At 28.8% G+C, this 20,694-nt stretch overlaps 2 protein-coding genes across 5 annotated transcripts; one reads left to right on the top strand and one right to left on the bottom strand.

Moving 5' to 3' along the window:
- Positions 1-3,486: 3,486 nt before the first annotated feature.
- Positions 3,487-11,366, bottom strand: LOC119678784 (catenin alpha). Its single transcript, XM_038090839.1, has 12 exons — positions 11,029-11,366; positions 8,252-8,628; positions 7,754-8,071; positions 7,485-7,688; positions 6,202-6,886; positions 5,973-6,124; positions 4,978-5,050; positions 4,525-4,592; positions 4,283-4,464; positions 3,985-4,225; positions 3,808-3,924; positions 3,487-3,651 (listed from the first exon to the last, which is right to left on the bottom strand). The coding sequence occupies exons 1-12, from the start codon at positions 11,180-11,182 to the stop codon at positions 3,487-3,489; spliced, it is 2,736 nt and encodes a 911-aa protein (XP_037946767.1). The 5' UTR covers positions 11,183-11,366.
- A 1,727-nt stretch (positions 11,367-13,093) lies between these two features.
- LOC119680346 (E3 ubiquitin-protein ligase RNF19A-like) lies at positions 13,094-19,355 on the top strand. 4 transcript variants are annotated; one of them, XM_038093114.1, is made up of 8 exons: positions 13,094-13,190; positions 15,508-15,669; positions 16,398-16,638; positions 16,856-17,009; positions 17,811-18,149; positions 18,201-18,337; positions 18,500-18,597; positions 18,848-19,355. In XM_038093114.1, the coding sequence occupies exons 2-8, from the start codon at positions 15,532-15,534 to the stop codon at positions 19,322-19,324; spliced, it is 1,584 nt and encodes a 527-aa protein (XP_037949042.1). In that variant the 5' UTR covers positions 13,094-13,190; positions 15,508-15,531; the 3' UTR covers positions 19,325-19,355. The 4 variants fall into 4 exon arrangements, with proteins under 4 accessions (XP_037949042.1, XP_037949045.1, XP_037949044.1 ...); XM_038093117.1 differs by lacking the exon at positions 13,094-13,190 and adding an exon at positions 13,254-13,698; XM_038093116.1 differs by lacking the exon at positions 13,094-13,190 and adding an exon at positions 13,853-13,988.
- The last annotated feature ends 1,339 nt before the right edge of the window (positions 19,356-20,694 follow it).

The following is a 20,694-nucleotide window of genomic DNA, read 5'->3' as shown; positions in this document are numbered from 1 at the left end:
GGTATTTTATTTAGAGAACTACGATATCTGGAATTAACAGATAACAATAACAGCAAGATTTCAAGACGTCAAGAACCAGTAAGACTTCACCACGAAGATCGAACCGCTCTTATCCAAAGTTGTTTAGATATTTGACAAGTTTATTCTACCTGACAGATTTCATGTCTAATAGAATTTTTCTATGAAAAAATAAAGAAACCTATCCGTGATAATGTCGTTTTTATGTCTGGAAGTGTCAAACCTTGTCAAATGATTCCGTTATGTCGATGAAAGCTGCAGTGCATTATTCTTTTCTTTCAAGACTATCTCCTGCATATTGATAAACTCGAATTATCTGTTCAACGGTTGAATGGGAGTTTCGATAGCCGAATTGGTGAGCGACTTTGAGTGATATGGTTAAGACGTTGTAAAAGTTTTTTTGCTTTGGAGAGCACTGGAAGTAAGCTTATAGGTCTGCAAGATGTAACTAACTCTAATGGTTTACCTGATTTTGGCATCCATTGATTTCGATAGTATTCTTGACTAATAATAGCATTAAAAAGTTGTTTGATGAGTACAAGTCCAATGTTTGGTAGCTCTTTCAACACTTGGCCAGTAATCAAATCGTACCTTTTTGATTTTAATTGTCCATTTAATTTCTTGTATTATGGTTTTTGGAACGGGAAATCCATTTGACGCGCTGTTTACAGAATGCCTCAATTTCAGCGTCATTTCCGTAATTTCTGGACGGATAGGGTATAGTATGGAATCCAAACTAAATAAATGTTGTTTGCCTCACTTATCTCGTTAGGAGATGAGCAGCAGTGATTTATTGTCAGCTTTAAAATGTAAATATCATTTCACACAATGTCGTATTACATCTTAGCTTTAAGCTACCACTGCAATTGTTTCTTAGTTTAGAAGCGACTGCGTAAATAAGGATTGACTCACCCCTGTTTGGAGAGATTTGTCATTGCTATCGATTGATGTAAGTATGGTTAGGGTGATGTAATCAATATTCATTGTATGTTGGTATGTTGGTGAGCTCTGGCATAATTGTTGAATCACCCTAATTGAAATTCTTCCATCTCTTGACGGAGTTGGGTCTGACTGCATAAATGTAAGAAGTCTGAACAGCAATAATTTTGATTGGAGAAGGCGAAAAAGGTGTGAAGTGTCTTTGACGTTGTTGGTCTCATTGCTTTCGTAACAAGAACAGCAGCCAGTCTTTGGGCTTTGTTCGTACATTTGGTGTAAGTTACATTGTCTAGGGAATACTACCAGAAAACTGGAGAACAGAATAGCTCTGATAACGGTTGTGCAGATCCAGTACATGATTTAAGGCTAAAAACCCCATTTGTTTCCAGTATGTTCATAGATATAGAGTGCAGCTAAACCTTTATGAACTTTTGCATCTGCATTGAGCTTCCAACTCATTTTCCTTCATAGTAAAAATCTTAAGAATTTTGCACTGTCTTCTATTTTTAATTCTACTCCATTTAGAGAAGAAACAGTGGGATATTATGCTTGCCTGTAAATAGAGTCAAATTCCAAAACTTGTTACTCAAGGTCCCCTCCACCATACGGCTGACATCATCGTCGTCCACGAAATGAAACGTTCATTTGTTATAAAAACGCAAATGAACAATATTTACTATAGCTGCCAAAAAAATAGGTGTAAGACTTTGAAACTCAGTCCAGAAGTTCACATTAGTGAACGAAAGGCTTGCTACTATCCGTATTAAGTTAGAATTCTGAAATATTACTCTTATTTGTGTGTACGTGCCGACAGAAAAAAATGACTTGACCATAGATACCTTTTGCATGAGACTGGATGTAATATATGACCGCAATACCGCCCACGACACTAAGTTTTTTTCAGGGATTACAATGCAAAGGTCGAAAAAGAATAAATTTTTCGTCCAATAGTCGAAAAATTTAGACTCAGTGAATCCACTTATAACAACGGTCTGAGGTTGATTGATTTCACTTTGGCGAGAAACATGTAAATGTGTAGGTCCAAATTTCCCTACCCCGACAAGGCTACTACTTTGTCACAGCTAACATGCGGATACGGCAGTAAGCTGCGATCACGTGAGACAGCCAAAGTCTCTACTGGTTAACTCTCTAACTGATTGCACAACTAACCTTATCGTTTAAATAATGGCTTGCCGATATTGTGGCAGATAATAAGGACATATTTGTTATTCTTTACTGGATATTGCCTTGGCTTTTAATGTGTCCCTCAACAAATGCAGTTCTAAATTAAAGTGTCTTCAGACTACTGTTACGAAGAGTGCAGCGTGTAAAAGAGCAACTACGCAAACCGTGCATGAACAATACCGGGAGATGAGGCGCCTTCTTACGCGAAAGCAACAAGAGCACAAGCGAGAGAAAATCGAATAATATTTCAAATGAAAACAGAGTTTACTGAGAAAATATGGAAAGAATATTTCTGCAAAGTATTACCTAGCGGTGATAACATTTTTGCCTTTGGACAAATGCACCATTGAGTACACATGGGCTACTAAATGTGTGTCGCGCAGACGCCGAGTTGGTAACTGGCGATTATACTTTCAAAGATGTTAAGAACTTCTATATGTGCATAATTCATCTATATTGGTGCTGCCGTGACAAAAAACGGTATCAGCTTGGAGATCAGATGAAAATTACTTTTGACACTAGAGTTTTACTATGGGCTCAGTAGACAAATGGCATTTTGAGCATTCTCTCGACGGACAAAACTAACGCTCTATAGGACACTTATCCCACCTGTACATCTATATGTTGCAGAAGCGTGACGTTAACAGTTTTTGAGAAGAAAGTCATTCATAAGATCTTTGGTCCTCTATAAGTTTTATTTCGACGTTGATGGTTTTGCTGGTTTGATCATATCGTGAAAATGGATAACAATGCTCTAGATATTAGGTATTGCCGAAAAAGGTATTTAAAGCGATAGTTGAAGGAAGGAAACCGGTGTAGTATTTAAGTTGAGAATGCGCGTATCTAGCAGTATCTATTGCATCAGGCCGAAATCCGATAACGGGTTATTGCGGCTCATGGAGTGAATTTCTGGGCTGACATTGCAGCTGTTTTTGGTGCAGCCAAATATCTATCATCATTGGTATTTTGAAAAATCCTCTATCAATGCTTTTGCAAAATGCTAACGATCTCTAGTGAGTCTGCTGAAATGTTTCCTACAAGCAATAGTATAGTAATGATTGTAATGATTGTAACGATTTACAATGATTAATAATTTATATAGCTGTGATTTTTCCGTCAGTTCTAATTAATAGCACAGAAAGTGCTCTTGTTGTTTACAAATAAACATTAGATTCTTAAATAAAGTTTTAATTTTATTATTATTGCATTTCGAACACAAAACTAAAACTGAACAATATATTAAGTAACGAGTAAGAACTTGTATTTATTATAATTTATTTGTGAATATATGGTATATATATATTTAAAAATGATTATTTATTGCATACGCGTATGTATTGTAATTTAAACTGCATCTGCTGGGCTTTGGAATTCAGAGAGTGCATGTATTGGATTTTGGATTTTCTTTTGAGAACCTTTTCGAACTTTTGCACGTACTTCCTCCGGTTTTTCTGGTCGAACTAAGGGCTTCTTTTCAGGTGCTTTCATTTTCCAAACAACAATCGGAGACTAAACCAAATGATAAATATTTTTATTGTATTTAGATTGTGCAGATAATAATATAATATAATAAAATAAAAGTATGACAAATAAATATGATATAACAAAATAAATATAATATAATAAAATAAAATAAAAATAGTAAAAATTAAAATATTTCCTTACCGCTACGGTTCCTTGACGTGTATATTTTGTAGAGGCAACATAAGAATACTTTACGGTCAAAACAACTGCATTCATTAAATTCTTGGCTGCTTGAATCAGAGAAGTAGCACTATCCAGCTATAATTATATTATGTTGTAATTATGATTGAATTTAATATAATTTTAATCAAAACTTACACCCGAAACAATTAGTTCTCCACTAATATTTTGGACATCGGCTTTCACTTTTGAAGTGATTTGGATTTGATGACAATATAACGCAATCCGTTGTAAATAAGCTAGTAAATCTTTTTTGGTACTGCTTTCTGGGCATTGCTCTGCAATTTCTCGAGTTAGCTTATCAAGCTTTGTACCAGCTTCAGAAATTTTTTTTGCAGCATTAATAACATCCATAGTAGTTTTTAAAGGCCCACGACCACTATTAATATTAAAATAAATATATTCAATATATATTATATATTAAACCACAATATACCGGGTGAAATCAGTCATTTCCATCATTATCATGCACATGTGTTTTGCCAAGAATATTATATCATTTCCAGTATCATCCCATTTGGCAACTTCTGAATCAAATGTAAGTTTTTCCCGACGGAACAGCTCGACTTGTTGCGCAATTTTTTGTTTATCTTCTTCAGTCATTTTGCGCATAGCTTCCTATAAGTAACAATACAAAAATCTATATGATACGGTCATTTTATTTAATTCTATACGTACTCTGGCTGTGCAAATACCACTAATGTCTGGATATTCATCAACAGTCTGATCACCAGTGTGAGCGCTTGCTGCGAATATAAATTAATCTCATAATGTTTTCTTACTTATTTAAATAATATTTAATAAATTAACAATTTTTTTAATCCTTTGGTTTACAATTTAATGCACTGTAATATTTAGTTATATTTAGCTAATTCTTGATCGAAAAATATATCTGGTGACAGTGCAATAAAGATAATTAAACTGTTTAGTTTGTAAATTAAAATAACTTAAACACTAAATTAAAAACATATATATATATATATATATATACATATATATATATATATATATATATATATATATATATATATATATATATATATATATATATATACATATATATATATATATATACATATATATATATATATATACATATATATATATGTAGTTTTGTATTTTAATGCTTACATCTACTGCGCGTCTCCAATGTCATATCTTCAACTGGTTCAAATTCAGTATCAGTATCTAAATCTTCAGAGCTCTAAAAACAAACAATTGTCATTACAATCTGGTAAAATCATAATTTAAGTTGGATTTAAGACTTAATATATGTATAAAATGAATAAAGCAAATAAATAAACAAATTATAAGAATTTTATGAAAAATTAATTATTTTTGGATCACAAGTTATAGTCAGGTGCCAAAAATTATAGTTATTTCAAAAATTTTCAAATAAAAAGCAACAATAAAAAATGATATAAATTCAAATTTTAGTATGTAATTATGACTTTAACAACATAATGCATTCTTTATATATATTTGACTTTTAAAATAAAGCTAAAAAATATAATAATTAATTTTGTTTTAAACTACATATTTTTATATTTTGTGCCCAAAAAATTCTTGTATTCTGCTTTTATTATTTTTACTTTAAAAACATGAAAATATATAAATGTGTAACTTTTTTTTGAAAACTAATAATATTTATTAATATATTTTAATAATAATAAAATTATTATTAAAAACTATTTTAAAAGGCGGATGATAGGACTTATCAGTTGACTTTTTTAAATAATAACTTTCATAATAGTTATAACTATAACAGAGACCATAGTTCCTGGTTCTAGTAATTTATAATTATTGTTAATTAACATTTATTGTTAATTAATAGTGAGTTAATAATAATTAATAATATGATCGATAAAATTGAATAAATATTGTTTTTTTTATAATTAATTTTGAATTTAATTTTAAATTTTTAACTTTTTCATTCCTGACATTATGTTCACTTATCTAATAAAAATAGCTGCATTTGTGGATTTTTTACTTTTTCAGTTGCTATAATTATTGTTTATATAATTATTTATAATACAATATTAAAATTAATAATTTACTGTTACAGATTTCTTATGTAAATAAATCTAAAATTTCTAAAATTATATATAAGATCAGTTAACTCTTACCCTATTCATTAAAACTGCTCGTCGAATTTCACGTACTCCATCGTACACTAAACGTGATGCATCAATAAAATCATTTTCGTCAACTTCTTGATTTGACGGAGATAAAAGCGCATCAACCGCTAATTGAACTCGTTGTCCAAATTTTTTCATTACTGCAAATTATAGTGTAAAATATTTATATATGTTTTACTACAGTGTAATAAATTTTATAAATTGTTTTTTTATTAACCTTCATCGCGTAACAGTTTAACTGCTTCTAGAACCCGTTGTGTATATATACATGGCTCATAGTTATCCATTTCAGCTTTCACAACACTGCATACACGTGCAGAACGCCCTTGAATAGATCCAGCTGTTGTCCGCAAATCTTGAGCGTCACCAACTTGTAAAGCCATAACACATTTGTTAACATCTTCTAATATGTGATTTTCAGAAACAGCAAGAAAATCATCAATTGTGGTAATATCATCCACTGCCTCCGTTAAAATTTTTACTTGACAATCCCATGCTTGTATATAAGCTTCCAAATTTTCTCGAGCAACTTTAGAGTTAGGTCGATCGGTTAATATTAAAGCTGCATTAATAACTTGAGGACATAAACTTTCTATTTGAGCTGCAGCATACCTAACCATCTTCACTCCGTCTTCGTTATTTGACATACTACATACAAGATTAGCAACTTCGACTAATTTTTCTGCATGCTTCGTAAATATTTCAGCTTTTTCTCGTACTTTTTTTTCATTTCCAGTTTTTGCCGCTTCATACAATTCTAAAAGAGGAGTAGTGATTTCCAAAAATGAGTCAGAAACGTGATCAACAACAGCTTTTCTTAATTGGCGACGCAAGTCACGAGTTTTACGACACATTTGATCAATGGCTCGTTCAAGACCGGGACTATTCTCTTTCTGACCCATCTTGAATTAAAAAAAAATTCATTTTATTTAATATTTATTTTGTAATACGTTTTGTTGTTACCATATATTATAGGATAGATAATATTAGTATATTTACATTATATATGTAAAAATTATAGCATAAAGGAACTTAATATATCATGTTTTATATTATTTATATTAATTCAGATGAGTGTAGGACTGTAACGAAAGTTATTTATCTAAAAATCATATTAGTTTTCTTAGTATCTGAAACTATTAATTTTGTTCCATTTATTTATTATCGTAAGTTAGCTAAAACAGTATCAAAACTGAAGAATATTTAAGATTCACCATTTGAGGTGGGTTTACCTATATAACTATATGCGTTTACAAAATGTAGTACACTTTACGTTAAATTGTAAGTTTATGTTAATGCAATTTAACTATTTCTTGATCTACCAAAATTCACAAAAATCATTAATATCAGAGGTACATGGCCAAATTAAATCAAGAATATATGTATATGATATATAAGATTACAAAAATTTTGATAAACTATTAATATTCATAATAGTATGTAGAGTATAAAAAAAGATTCTAGCAATCACTGATTATAATATTTAAAATTTAAACTTACGTTTGACATATATTCAGAAAGCAAATCTTGCAATGCTTGTCTTACAGCATTGCATTCTGCTACAATACGCTCTCGCCGTTCATCGCGAGTACAGTCTGCATCTGCCATTAGGGCAGCGGCACTAATTATACTTTCAAGGCGTTCTTCTAACAATTGTCTAGACCGCTTTTCACTATAAGCCATAGGATCCATTATAATACCTTCCTGAAAAATAAAATATTTTCATAAGTAAAATTAGTTACATATTACAACAAATTTTATTAGATTACATCAAAATCGTCTAATGCTGTAGCTAGCTCTCCAGCGCCACTGTACATATCAACTGGTTGCGATGATTTGCCTTGTGCAACATCGCTTATAGTATTAACAGCGTCACAAACTTGTTTAAGCACAAAATCCCGATTGACTTTAGCAAGGTCTAGCTCTGGATGACGAACATACACTTTTGAAGCAGTAAGCAACATCGTAGAGTGTTTCTTTAACATAGCACGCGCAGCAGCTAAGTCATCACGTAACTGAGGATCTTTAAGCTCCTGCTGACGCTTTGCTGCTTGCTTGATCAATTCACCAGCGTTTTTACCAAATCGCTTAAATTAAAATACATAAAGTTTAATCATTTTATATATCAACGATGATTTTCTAAAATATATACATATATTACACGTGTACGAGACTTAAATTTTAAAAATACAAGCAATAAGGAAAAATTATTTCAATTATATTAATTACAGTGTTATGTATATTGTAGCAATAAGAATTAAACTAACCTTCATATTATTTATGAGCTCATCCTGGCTAGAGGCATTTTTTAATTTATTTAAATCATCTTCTACGACATGTAGTGACTTCAGAAGTAAATGTACATCCACCATATCAGCTAAAATCAACAGTCTTGTAACTGCAGAGAGAAGATTACGTGCGGCGCGCACCATATTTCCACGCTTTAATGAACTGCATGGATCTTCAGAAAAATCTCTAGAAGCAACACTCATTGATTCTCCTGTCTTTCTAACTTCATCGACGGCTGTCAGCATTTCCTGTGTTATGTCAGGATTTTCATAAGCAATTTGTTCACCTTTTTGGATAAAGTTTTCCGTTGCTTTCTCAACTGCAGCCACAAGTGCACTTGCTCTCTTAGATTTACCTTTTTATATAATAATAATTTAGATTTTATTTTCTTTTAGAATACGTTACATATAAAAATGTAAACGCGTTTTCAGTACGAACACATAAATTTAAAAACGTATTTTGGTAGAGTCACCTATTTTGATTTTTCATTTTAAATACGCAGATTTTTGTAGATTGATAGTACTTTATATCGAATTTAGTTCAATGAAAAAATAAAGATACTTACTTTGTGAATAATAAAAATATTGATTTACAGATAACTTTTGAAGGTGGTAGCTTAGACGATCATTAACATCAGCTAAAATTCCATTTACCATTCAGTCATATCTATTCCCTAGGCTCAATGACCTAAGAACACCGTTTTCATACGATTCATCAATCAAAAAAAAAAAATCAAATCGTGGTGTACTTTGAAGGCCATTCCAGAAATCAATTTTAACAACTGTTTTCAGAATTGGAAAAAATATTTCCATAAGCACATTGTATCGGGAAGGGATTACTTTGAAAGCGATAAATATATTTAGAAGCGTAAATAAATATTTTCAAAGTAATAAACAATTTGCCATTACTTTTGGATCAGGCCTTTCAAAAACCATAATGCTGCTGTTTAGTTAGAGTCTGTGCGAGTATTTCGTCTTACAGAGAGCCAAAATCACTATTGTAGTTCTTTTTCATTCAATTGTCAACGTTCTATAATGTGTTTTAATTAGAAGGTCTAATATAGATAGCAAAGTTTTAATTACTTTTTAAATAGCATAGCTAACAAAAAAAAAAACCCTAAAGTGGAAAAAGTAATATAGGTTAAAAGTTATATTCAAACAAAATTCAATACTGAAATGGTCTGAAAATGAAAAATTTAATCTAATTAATGCAGTTACTAAAAAGATTTGACGAAAATTAATTTGAATTGTTTAACAAGTTATAATTATTGTTAGATGGCATAAAAACCTGGACCATATTTTCATATAATAAAATTTTTTATTGAAGTCTGTGTGGTTACAGTCTCATTGAAACTGCAATGAGTATGGTGGGCGCCAGTTAGGTCGTTCTTTGCATTAGTAATTTTTAATATTTTTTATATATTAAAATCGTTACTATTACATATGTAGAGTGTATAGAGGATATATAATTGTAATGCAATTAATATAATTATAATGGAAAATAATTTTTTGGTATTATTTATGACCAGCTTGTTAAATTATTTAGTTCTTTAACTGTCATCTGAAACTACTTAGTTTCTCCAAAATAAACAACAACACAAAATGGTAGCAATTATTATTGTTTTAATTTTCAATAATTGTAAATTAAAATTCAATTGAAAAACAATATTTGCTGCCCTTTTATAAAAAATTTTTTCTAATAAACGCTTTATATATAATAATAAAAAAAAGTTATTGTAAGCGAATTTAAATAAATATGAATATGACAATATATATTGTTTGTGGTTTTGTTTTGTAATTATTATAATTTTATAAATGTTTCTCATTGTTTAAATTTAAAAAATAAATAAAAATGTCAGATACCCGTGAAGATATTGGCGAAACGTCACGTCTGGTAAATGATAAAATAAATTTTTTTTATTTGTAATCAAAGAAAAAGACCAGAGTAGCCTAATAAAATATATTAATACATTTTTTTTAATAAATATGGAATAAATAAATATAGTTTGCGAACATAATAAACGCATGTTTTGGGATGCGTTTTTGGTTTTAAGTATGTAAGTTAAATTTTGAAATATAACTTTTGGAAAGGAGGATTGCGACAACTATTATAATGCTGAAGACACTTGATTAATGATAAAACCTACAAAGTAATAAAAAACCTTACGAGATAAAGAGAAGTGCTTTGACTACTAATTGCATTTAATACGAAATATATTAAAATAAAAAGCAGAAGTGTTAAGTAAGCTACGAAAAAGGACACATACAGCGACTGGAATATTTTCTAAGATATAATTAGTTTCCATTATATTAGTTCTATTACATTACTATGATATTCTAATACTGTATAATAACTTTATCTATATATAATGTATTACTTAGATATGTGACACACACTTTTTTTACATAAAAAAAGTGTTAGAATAATAAATAGTTATCATCAAATAATTTTTATTAATTCTTTGTCAATGAAAGTGCAGTTTTTTCATTTTTGATTTGTTTTGTAGGTATATAATATAATTTGGGAAATGCAAAAATATTTTTTAATTTTTGTAGTTTATAAAATCAAACATTATCGTTTTTATGCAAAAACTTGTATTTCGTTAAAATTGTTTATTCATCATTGGCTTTGTTCATTATACACTGAAATATGTATTTATTGTGTACTTGTTAGGTGCAACTAATACTCACAGTAATTATTTTATATATGTAAATATATAGACTAACTTATGTATATTAAAATGAAATAATTTTACCTTTTTTCTTCTTGCTTGGACCTTTGGTATTTACTAAAGTAGTAACTTGCAGGACCAGAGGTTCCAAAGTTTTTTCAACCGACATAGTTCTTATTTCTAAATTTTTCGGATCCCATTTTAATGATATTTGTCCAAAATCGATATGAGCCTCCATCGTAAAAATGATTTAGTTTTACTTCTTTCGATTTCTATAATACTAAAACACTTTCACATCAAATCCAAAATTAGCTTTTTATAACGCTATGTAAATTAGCAACCAATTAAAAAATTTATTGTAAAGAATTGCTATGTATATTAAAATGGGAATGTGGAACGAATCAGAAGGGCTTGTAAACGTTCGTTTAAGCCATAGTAACAACAATATTATTGTTAAGAAGAACGAGTGAAATCAGAAATGTGTACATCAAAACTAATATACGCCAAACAACTGGCGTCGACTGGTAAACGAGAAAAAAATTGTGTATGGCACTTGCTATCATACACTTTCATTTAAAATAGTAATTGTGTAAAGTAAATAAATGTTAGTTTTTTCACGTATATGCTTTTTATTGTACATTTGTAAATAAAAAGTACATGTTTATAACTACATCAGTTAACATATATACGTATTACTAAAATGTTTACATAGTTTTTAAATTTGAAGATTGAGATAAAAGTCTTCATTTAGTTAAAAAAAATGCATTAGTTCTTAATGTGAAAACTTATTCTGTATTTCCGTAAGGATATCTAAATGTTGATGACACAAAAACTATTTATTTCTGTAGAATAACAGATTTTAAGTGTAGCAAAAAACCTAGTTATGAAAAGACCATTTTAGAGATTCCAAAAGAAATGATTACCAAAGCGATAAGTGAACTTGATTGGAAACTTCAACGAATACGCCAGTCATAAAAATTGTTGAAATAAAATATGCAAAATTGTGGAAATGACATATTTTAAAAATATGTAAAATTGCTTACAATAAATATATACATATAAATACGAGGTTGGTTTGATAAGTCAGTAACTTTTTGAATTTCCCGCGCAGTTACTCCAATTACAACAGTGTTGCCGTCAGCTGGAACCTACCTGTGGGAAACTTTTTAATTTTGAGCAAGCTACGTCGCTCAGTTGGTGTTTGATAGTCGTTCAAAGCACACAACCTCGTAGATTTTTACGAAAATGGAAAAAAGTGAATTTCGCCATTTCTTTAGGTTTGGAAACAAAAAATAATCGCACGGGGCTAAATCTGGAGAATATGCTCCAGAAATTCTCTTTTTTCCATTTTCGTAAGAATTCACAAGGTTGTCTGCTTTGAACGGCTATCAAACACCAACTGAACGACGTAGCTTGCTTAAACTTAAAAAGTTCCCACTGGTAGATTACAGCTGACGGTAGCACTGTTGCATTTGGAGTAACTGCGCGGGAAATTCAAAAAGTCACTAACTTATCAAACCGCCCTTGTATATAAAAAAATTTTTAGGAATAAAAGATAAGATATTAAGGACGTGTGCGAGTTGTTCTAATATCATGCTAAACTAAATGGGATTTTCCTTGGGATTTTTTGTACTGCACATATTTAGCAACAAAGTTCAAAAAAAAAGATGCGAGTTGCATTATGGCAGCTAATATCAGCTGTGAATATATTTTGATTTTAATATTTTGTTTACATATTTTACAATGGCGGAGAACTTACAAATTCGATGAAGCATTTTTATTGAAGCAATTTTTCAAATTAATTGGAGTTAAATAATCTTCGTAAAATATTGAAATAGAGATTCTTAACAGAATATCCAAAGGTGATTATAAAATAATTTAGTAAATAACAAATTATCAGTTTAATTATTTACGCAGACTCTTTTGCCTCAATACGATTATAACTGCATTATCGACACACTTTAGTGTTTTCTACGTTTTACATCAATTAAGATATATTAAGATATACACACCCTATGTATGGAAAAAATTATGTACCATTTACTCTTGATAATTATTGCGTCGTTATATTATCGGCGCATACGTGTAGTATTCATGTAACCTTTTGCTGTTCTACGTTCCAACAGTTCGTCTCAATATTTTATTATTTTTTTTTTTCATCACCTATATATTAAAGTTCAGCACGACAATATCTGTATATATAAAGTACAGAGATTTTTGTATCGAACTGCTCAAGTTATTCAATTGTGAGTAAAATTTTCTGACGTACTGAATTCCACTAATTCAATTTAATACTGTTGATTTAGTACAATAATAGAGTGATTTCTGTAAAGACTTTTTGTTAGTTGAAAAAGATTATACAAATTATCCAATAAAAGTTTTATACATCTTTATAAAAATTTGATAAACGCATCTATAAATCTTAGTCATAGGTGTATAATAATGTGTTATTATTAAGCAAAATTAGAGAATTGTAATTCGTTTTCAATCATATGCACTGCACAAAATATTTATATACGTAGTGTCGATACTTCGTTTATGGTATAATGTATCGGTACGATTCTGAATCTAAGTCAAATTGCCAAGAAAGTGTATTAGTGTCAAACAAATATAAAGAAATTATAATAATTTGCCTCCTTTGTTTACTTAGAGGTTCTACTTTCAAACTTTGAAAAAAATTAATCTGACTATGGACTCCTGCAATTGCGTTAAATGCAGCGTATTTTAAAATGACAAATTATAATAAAAGTGAAGGTAACATTTAAAACTAGTTATGAAAATGTATAGTTTGTTGTACATTTAGTAAATATAAGCAACACTAGATAATTTAGTAATTTTTCATATGACAATTAATCAAATATTTTCAGACGATATTTTTTATACGTGTAAATTGTTTTATAGTAATAAAAAATGGAATTGCTGTTGTAAATATAATTATTTATGCAAAACTCTACAATCGTCGCTCATTACTGGCTATACAATATTATTCCAAAGTTTCAAAAAAAACAGAGATCTACGTTGTGTACAAATTTAAAAAATCGCATGTATAAACATTAATATATTTAATATATAATTTTAAATACTTTTTAATATAATTGCAATATTTTTTAATTTAGTGTAACTCTCAAAACAGACTTGCATTCGTATCTTAACTAAAATTAGTAATCACCACTTGTCAGATTTAAACATTTTCCATGGAAAAATTAATGCTTTTAATATTTTAAATAAATTTCTGCTAGTCGCTTATATTTAATAGGAACATCAAATATTTTATACAGATAATTTTAAATTTTCTACTTAACAAACGATTTATATTTGTCGTATAAAAATTCATTAAAAAATCCATCAAAGAGAAAAGTTGTATGTAGGAACCGCATATTTTTACATTTAATAAGAATAAGAATTTTTATAATGTAAAAAATAAACAAAATTTGGTATAAGTATATATACATGATATTCTTTTTGGATTTCATTCAGATAGATTTGGATGTAGGTATATGTGTAATATTAACTGACGGTTCAGATTTAAGTTTAAAAAAAAAACTTGTATTTAGTAAGCTATTTTCATTTACTTTATGTTCAAATTTCGTTATAAGTGCACTATCATCAATATAACTGTGTTCTTTAAAACTGTGTTCTTTTTATCAGCGTATATCAACGTTACCATCATTCTCTCTTAATTTAATACTAATTATTGCTTAGTGATTGATTTAGATTTGAAAAGAGATGTGATGGAAGTTACCAATATTCTCTCTTAATTTAATACTAATTATTGTTTGGATTTGGATTTGGATAAAGATGCGATGAAAGTTCAGGTCAGAACTGCACATGATCTGAACATTGCACTTGTGCTAATTACTTGAATCAATGCATAAGCCGCATTTGAATAGATTAACTTAATCATTGTAAATTGTTATTTTTTCAATCTTGAATGTTTTTTGTCTTTCAGTTCATAAATAACAATTGGTTATATTATCTATTACATCTATGTACATAAATAGTATATATGTATTTTATATTTAGCATATTAAATTGAGACGTATTAAAACCTATATCTGTATACAATGTCAATGTTCTGTTAATGGTTCTAACTCTTGCTTTACTATGTAATATTGTTAGTAAATATTTTAAACATACACTAGAGAGATATTGTTCTGATGTAGTGTGGAAACTGACTGTAGTCAATTAAAAAAATGTTTTATAGGTTTGACACTGACTGTCGTCCGTTCATTCATTATAATTATCTGTACATTTTTGCAAATTATATAGGATACATACACCGATTTACTCAAAAAATATAAAATTGTATATAATACCTTGAATTGTATTATTTTAATAATTATAAATTATATAAGGTATACAACATCGGTAAATTGATATTACTCTTAACTTTTAAAGTATACTTTTTTTTTTTTTTTAAATTTCATCTTATATTTTTTTATAAAATTAAACTTTTAATTTTTTTTCTAAAATTTCACTTTTAATTTTTTTTCTAAAATTCAATTTCAATTTCATTTTTTTTCCAAAATTTAACTTTTTCCATTTTGTCTTTATTCTTCACAGGTATAATTTAAGTTAATATATGTTATGGCCAAGAAAAATGGTACTATCAATCCGTGTTTTTCATTTCAAAGAATTTTCGTTCATAGAACAAGGTTGAGTCATGCAAATCGAGGTCAGCGTGTAAATGATGTCGAAAATGGAAAAGTAGATATAATGGAAAAGGTATGTTTTTAATACTTGAAGCTATATTTAATTTAAATATTAGTATATATATAATTGCCGTTCTTTTTGCAAGGGTTTAATTACCTTTTTAGTGTAGTAAGCACCTATCGTCTTAGACACTATTTTTATAAATCGTTGGTAACCCCAAGTATAAAATATCTTATATATACCGATATACTTCTTAAAGTTAACAATTAATCTAAATTATGTATGTAGTCAAAGTTGAATCATTAAAACAAATATTTAAAATATATCTGAAAATACTAAAAACTTAAAAATTGATTTACTTATATATATAAGGAAACTTTGAAAAAATTTCTTATAAGTTTACGTTGAAGTTTTTCAAACATTTGTAAAAGTAGTAAATATTTTATAGATGAAAGTTATTTTGCTAAATGTGAGTACAGTTTATCACTTCGGATGAAGTTTATAGCAATTCTTATATTTACATATCATATTTACTTAAGCCAGATACTCACTAGTTTCTATAGTGGACTATTAAAAATGATTATTATTATTATTATTCTTGTTTCAAGTTACCTACAGTTGAAAAATAAAAACTACTATATTATATTCTTTAACTAATGTTTAATAATGTATTGTCTGCACTTAAGTATATAAGTAATTTTTGTATTGTTTATATTGCTTAATTTTATCATTATTCTTAGATTATTTTCGAATTATATCAAATATTTTTAATTTAACCTATTTCAATATTTCCTATCTAGAAAAAGACAAATGACGGATCTTTAAACTCAAATAACATCAGTGAACAGTGTACTGAAAAGTACAACCAAGAATCTGGAGCTTTTAATGTAGATGACACTAATTTTTATTGTACAATATGCTGCCTAAAGGAATCATTAACAAATACATTTTTTACTTTGGAATTGTGTGGTCATAAATTTTGTACTTCCTGCCTAGTTAGATACTTAAAAAATGAAATCAACGAATCCAGAACGGATATAGGTAATATGTTAAAATTTATCTATTATTATTGAGATATATAATTTTAAATAATTATAATTGAAAAATACTAAACAAATAAATGTAATGCTGTATTACATATACATTTTCATAAAGTTATAAATATTAATAAAAATTTTTTTTTAATTAATGTTCTTATTTATATTTATATATAAATAAAATTGTTTTATCTTATTATTTTCATTATTTTGTATTTTAGCATGTCCACAATGTTCATCGGTTTTTCACCCTAATAATATCGAACTTTTGCTCACTGATGTACCAGAAATAAAAAATAGATATGAAGATTTCATGATTAGAAGATATCTTGTATCTGATCCTGATTCCAGATGGTGCCCAGCGCCCGATTGCAGGTATGAAAACTAATGAAGTGACAAATTTGTTTTGGGTTTTTCAAAGTTTAAATACCCAATACACAAACTTATTTAAAACTTAATAATAAACAGTCTCAGGTATAGAAATTTTAATTTTTGTTTTTGTACTGAGAGATATTTCACTAAAAGATTTTTGTCTTAAATGTTAGAGCCATCACTTATATTTGACAAAATAATATTAAGAATTTGGATTGTGTACCAGATGTAGTAAAATGTAAACTAGAATAAATAATAATATATGATAAATATAAAATATGATAAGTAAAATAAAAATAAATGTTACACATAATTGAACTTATTAAAATATAAACTATAAACAGTAAAAACTGTATTAAACGGACGCCAACATAAGTGAAAGTCTCTTAACTGTGTTATTTTATTTTTCATTAAAACTACGTTAATTCAAAAGAACAGTTCTCTCAGATCATTGCTGATCCCGTGGGTGTTCAGTTAGAAGAGTTCTTCTGTTTAAAAAAACGTAACTTGACAAATTAAAATATAATATAAAAATATGTATATGTATATATAATATATATGAATATAGACATATGACCCTCAGTCAAAGAATCTAGAATACAAAGAAGTACCACTCGGTCATACAAATGAAATACCCACTTTCTTTTGCTGGTTTATTTATTTATAATAAAGCCACCCAACCACCTGGTACTGGTACTGTGAAATTTATTCTAATGCTAAAAGATATATTTGACTTGAGTATAATATCACATAAGCCGAAAATATTTGCACAACTTTAATGTTTTTATATTTTTCTTACTTTAGTTATGCAGTAATTGCATCTGGATGTGCCTCATGTCCTCAGTTGCAGTGTAAACGACCAAGTTGCGGTTTGTTTTTTTGTTATCACTGTAAATCAGAGTGGCATCCAAACCAAACATGTGATGCTGCGCGCTCATTACGACAAAAAGCTATTCGGTCATCATCTGTTAGTTTTAGTCATGATTCAATACGACTTCGAGAAGAAATGAAGCCATGTCCACGTTGCCAAGTTCTTATTGTTAAAATGAATGATGGTTCATGTAATCATATGGTGTGTTCCGTATGTGGAGCAGAATTTTGTTGGCTTTGTATGAAAGAAGTTAGCGATCTGCATTATTTAAGGTAAATAAAATAGATTAATAAATAATTAAAATTTACAACAACATTTTACAGTCCATCTGGTTGTACATTTTGGGGGAAAAAGCCATGGTCTAAAAAGAAAAAAATTGTATGGCAAATTGGAACACTTATAGGAGCTCCAGTTGGTATTGCTCTCTTGGCAGGAATTGCGATTCCTTCTTTAGTGATTGGTAAGAAAATATAATATTTAAAAATGACTTAAAATAGACACAATCATAACTTTTTTTATCATTGTAAATTTTTCATTTAAATTACAACAATTTTATAATCATAATCATAATAATCATAATAATTTTATATTTTTGGCACTATAAAAATTTTTGTACCCACAGGTGTTCCTATTTGGGTTGGAAGAAAGTTATTCGATCGCTTTAAAACAAAAACCAAAAAGAAGAGAAATGTTTTTGTAACAATTGGAGTCACGGCTTCAGTAAGTATAGTAATGGCAATCTAATGTAATTATCTTTGATATACAGTCAAACTTCCATAACTCGAAGTTCAATTTTACAAAGAAAAGGTTCGACTCATGGAGACTTCGATTTGGAGAATTATTTTTTTTTTTTCATTTTTGAAAGAAACTAGAATTACATTTTAAGAGCCAAAAATTATGAAATGACAATAATGACTTTCTATGCATTGAAAAGAACCAATCAATATAGTTATATTTTTTTCTTTTTTAGATTTTAATATCACCATTCTTGGCTGGACTTGCCATAGCCATTGGAGTTCCTATTTTGCTCTTTTATGTGTATGGTGTTGTTCCAGTATCTCTATGTAGAGCTGGTTGTAGAACCTCTTCCGGTGAGGAATATATATTTGAAGGAAATACTGTAAATGAAAACCATGTAAATAATGACACTGTGAGCATTGGAACCATTTCAAGGGTTGGACGATTAAGTGCAGAAGAACTGAATATAACTACAACAAATGAAATTTTATTAGACAACACAAACAATACGAATGCTTCAACAAAATCTTTGAATAAATCAACAACAGCGCTTGAAGATAGCATACAAAATGCGATAACTGAACATAATGACAGTGATTCGATTGGATGTATGAGTAGATCAGCTATAAGAAGCAACAGTGAAAATTCATCGGAGGGTATTGATACAATTTCAAATGCTGTAGCAGATAATATAATTTTAATTAAATAAAGTAGATTATTCAAAAATTCGTTATTTACTATTCCAAATTTTTAAATTTCAACACTAAAGTTATCAGGTGAAAATTTAATGTAAAAAAAATTTTTAACCGATAAAAACAAAATTTTTAAACAAGATTTGAATTTTAATACCTTCACAAGTGAAAACATATTCGCAAGAGAATGTCAGGACGTTTTTATTGTCTGCTTTTAAAGAACGGGTTCCTTTAGAAGTTTTACATCTTTCGATTATTTAGAGCCTTGACGAAATGTACAGCCTTAGGCAATGCTTCAAAACTATTATAGTGAGAACAAAACGTGGTTATTTGTACTGTTGTTTGTTTTAAAAAGAGTGCAAATATATACCTGTGTCATTTTTTAAAGTATTTCATAACACGCCCTTAACTTATAAGTGTTTATTAGCTAAATTCATTCCATCAAGAAGTAGTGCAAAAGTATGGCTTTTCTTCTTGAAGATAAAGCCAAAGAAAATTATATACTGTCAATTAAGTTTCGATATTTATACCAATTTGTTTTGTTTGTCTAATATATATTTTCTTGCCATACACATTTTCTGAGAAATTGTAAATTAAAATAGAGGTCACACGCCTATACCTGAGATCTTCATCCAGTTTATTAATTTTTATGGAATTATTTTTAATGATCCTAGCCCCAATGCTATTCTTAGTATATTTTATTGGTACGTTACACGCTAAATAGAAAAAAAATAGAAAAACAACGGGGTGCTAGCTCTAGAAGCGCCGAACTCTGCGGCAATGATTTCTGTTATTCACGCACTAAAAATGATTAGAAGAAACTCCATCTTTTGAAAACGAAAATATCTGCTGTTTAATACATCCTTAATTCGGCCAAGGACAGGGACACCCAACTTAATGACAACTTAATGATCTTCCAATACCCCAAATCATAGATGAGTAATCACGAAGAATGTAACTAGAGATCTTATTTGATTTAAGATGAGAGGGTGAACACTGCTATAGTTGAACGAAGATATTAGATGTTTAGCCTGGCAATTACCTGGAGTATCGCACCAGTAGTGACTTTTTTCCGGTGCAAACCATTCTTTATCGTAGTTCTTGTTGTGGACCAATTTATACCAGAATATGGTAAGGTATTTTGCGAACTCGTTACCACTAATTCCTATATGACCAAACAGCCACTATAGTACCAATATTTTTTTGTTTGTCAGCTGCTGTAGCATTTAGTAGCAGTCAAGAGTCAATGCTTTAATTTCTGATCGAATATCTATATAAATACAAATAAGGACTCCTTTAAACCATTTAATAAGCTTGACTTGAGTAGGCCATAAATCCAGAGATTCTTGTGTTACAATCGAAAACTCTTGCATCAACTCAAACGGAA

The sequence above is a fragment of the Teleopsis dalmanni genome, chromosome 2 (genome assembly GCF_002237135.1).
Source record: "Teleopsis dalmanni isolate 2A chromosome 2, ASM223713v2, whole genome shotgun sequence".
In the NCBI taxonomy this organism is placed as follows: Eukaryota; Metazoa; Arthropoda; class Insecta; order Diptera; family Diopsidae; genus Teleopsis; species Teleopsis dalmanni.
The sequence above is the reverse complement of the archived record's forward strand: the minus strand, read 5'-3'. Positions and strand labels throughout refer to the sequence as shown.

Excerpts from the sequence above, each read along its gene's own strand:
- LOC119678784 (XM_038090839.1), bottom strand. The coding sequence starts at position 11,182 with ATGGAGGCTCATATCGATTTTGGACAAATATCATTAAAATGGGATCCG. Across the intron at positions 8,072-8,251 it reads AGCTCATAAATAATATGAAG|CGATTTGGTAAAAACGCTGG; the intron begins GTTAGTTTAATT and ends TTTTAATTTAAG. Across the intron at positions 4,465-4,524 it reads GTGGTATTTGCACAGCCAGA|GAAGCTATGCGCAAAATGAC; the intron begins GTACGTATAGAA and ends TGTTACTTATAG.
- LOC119680346 (XM_038093114.1), top strand. The coding sequence starts at position 15,532 with ATGGCCAAGAAAAATGGTACTATCAATCCGTGTTTTTCATTTCAAAGA. Across the intron at positions 16,639-16,855 it reads CGAATCCAGAACGGATATAG|CATGTCCACAATGTTCATCG; the intron begins GTAATATGTTAA and ends TTTGTATTTTAG. Across the intron at positions 18,598-18,847 it reads CAATTGGAGTCACGGCTTCA|ATTTTAATATCACCATTCTT; the intron begins GTAAGTATAGTA and ends TTTCTTTTTTAG.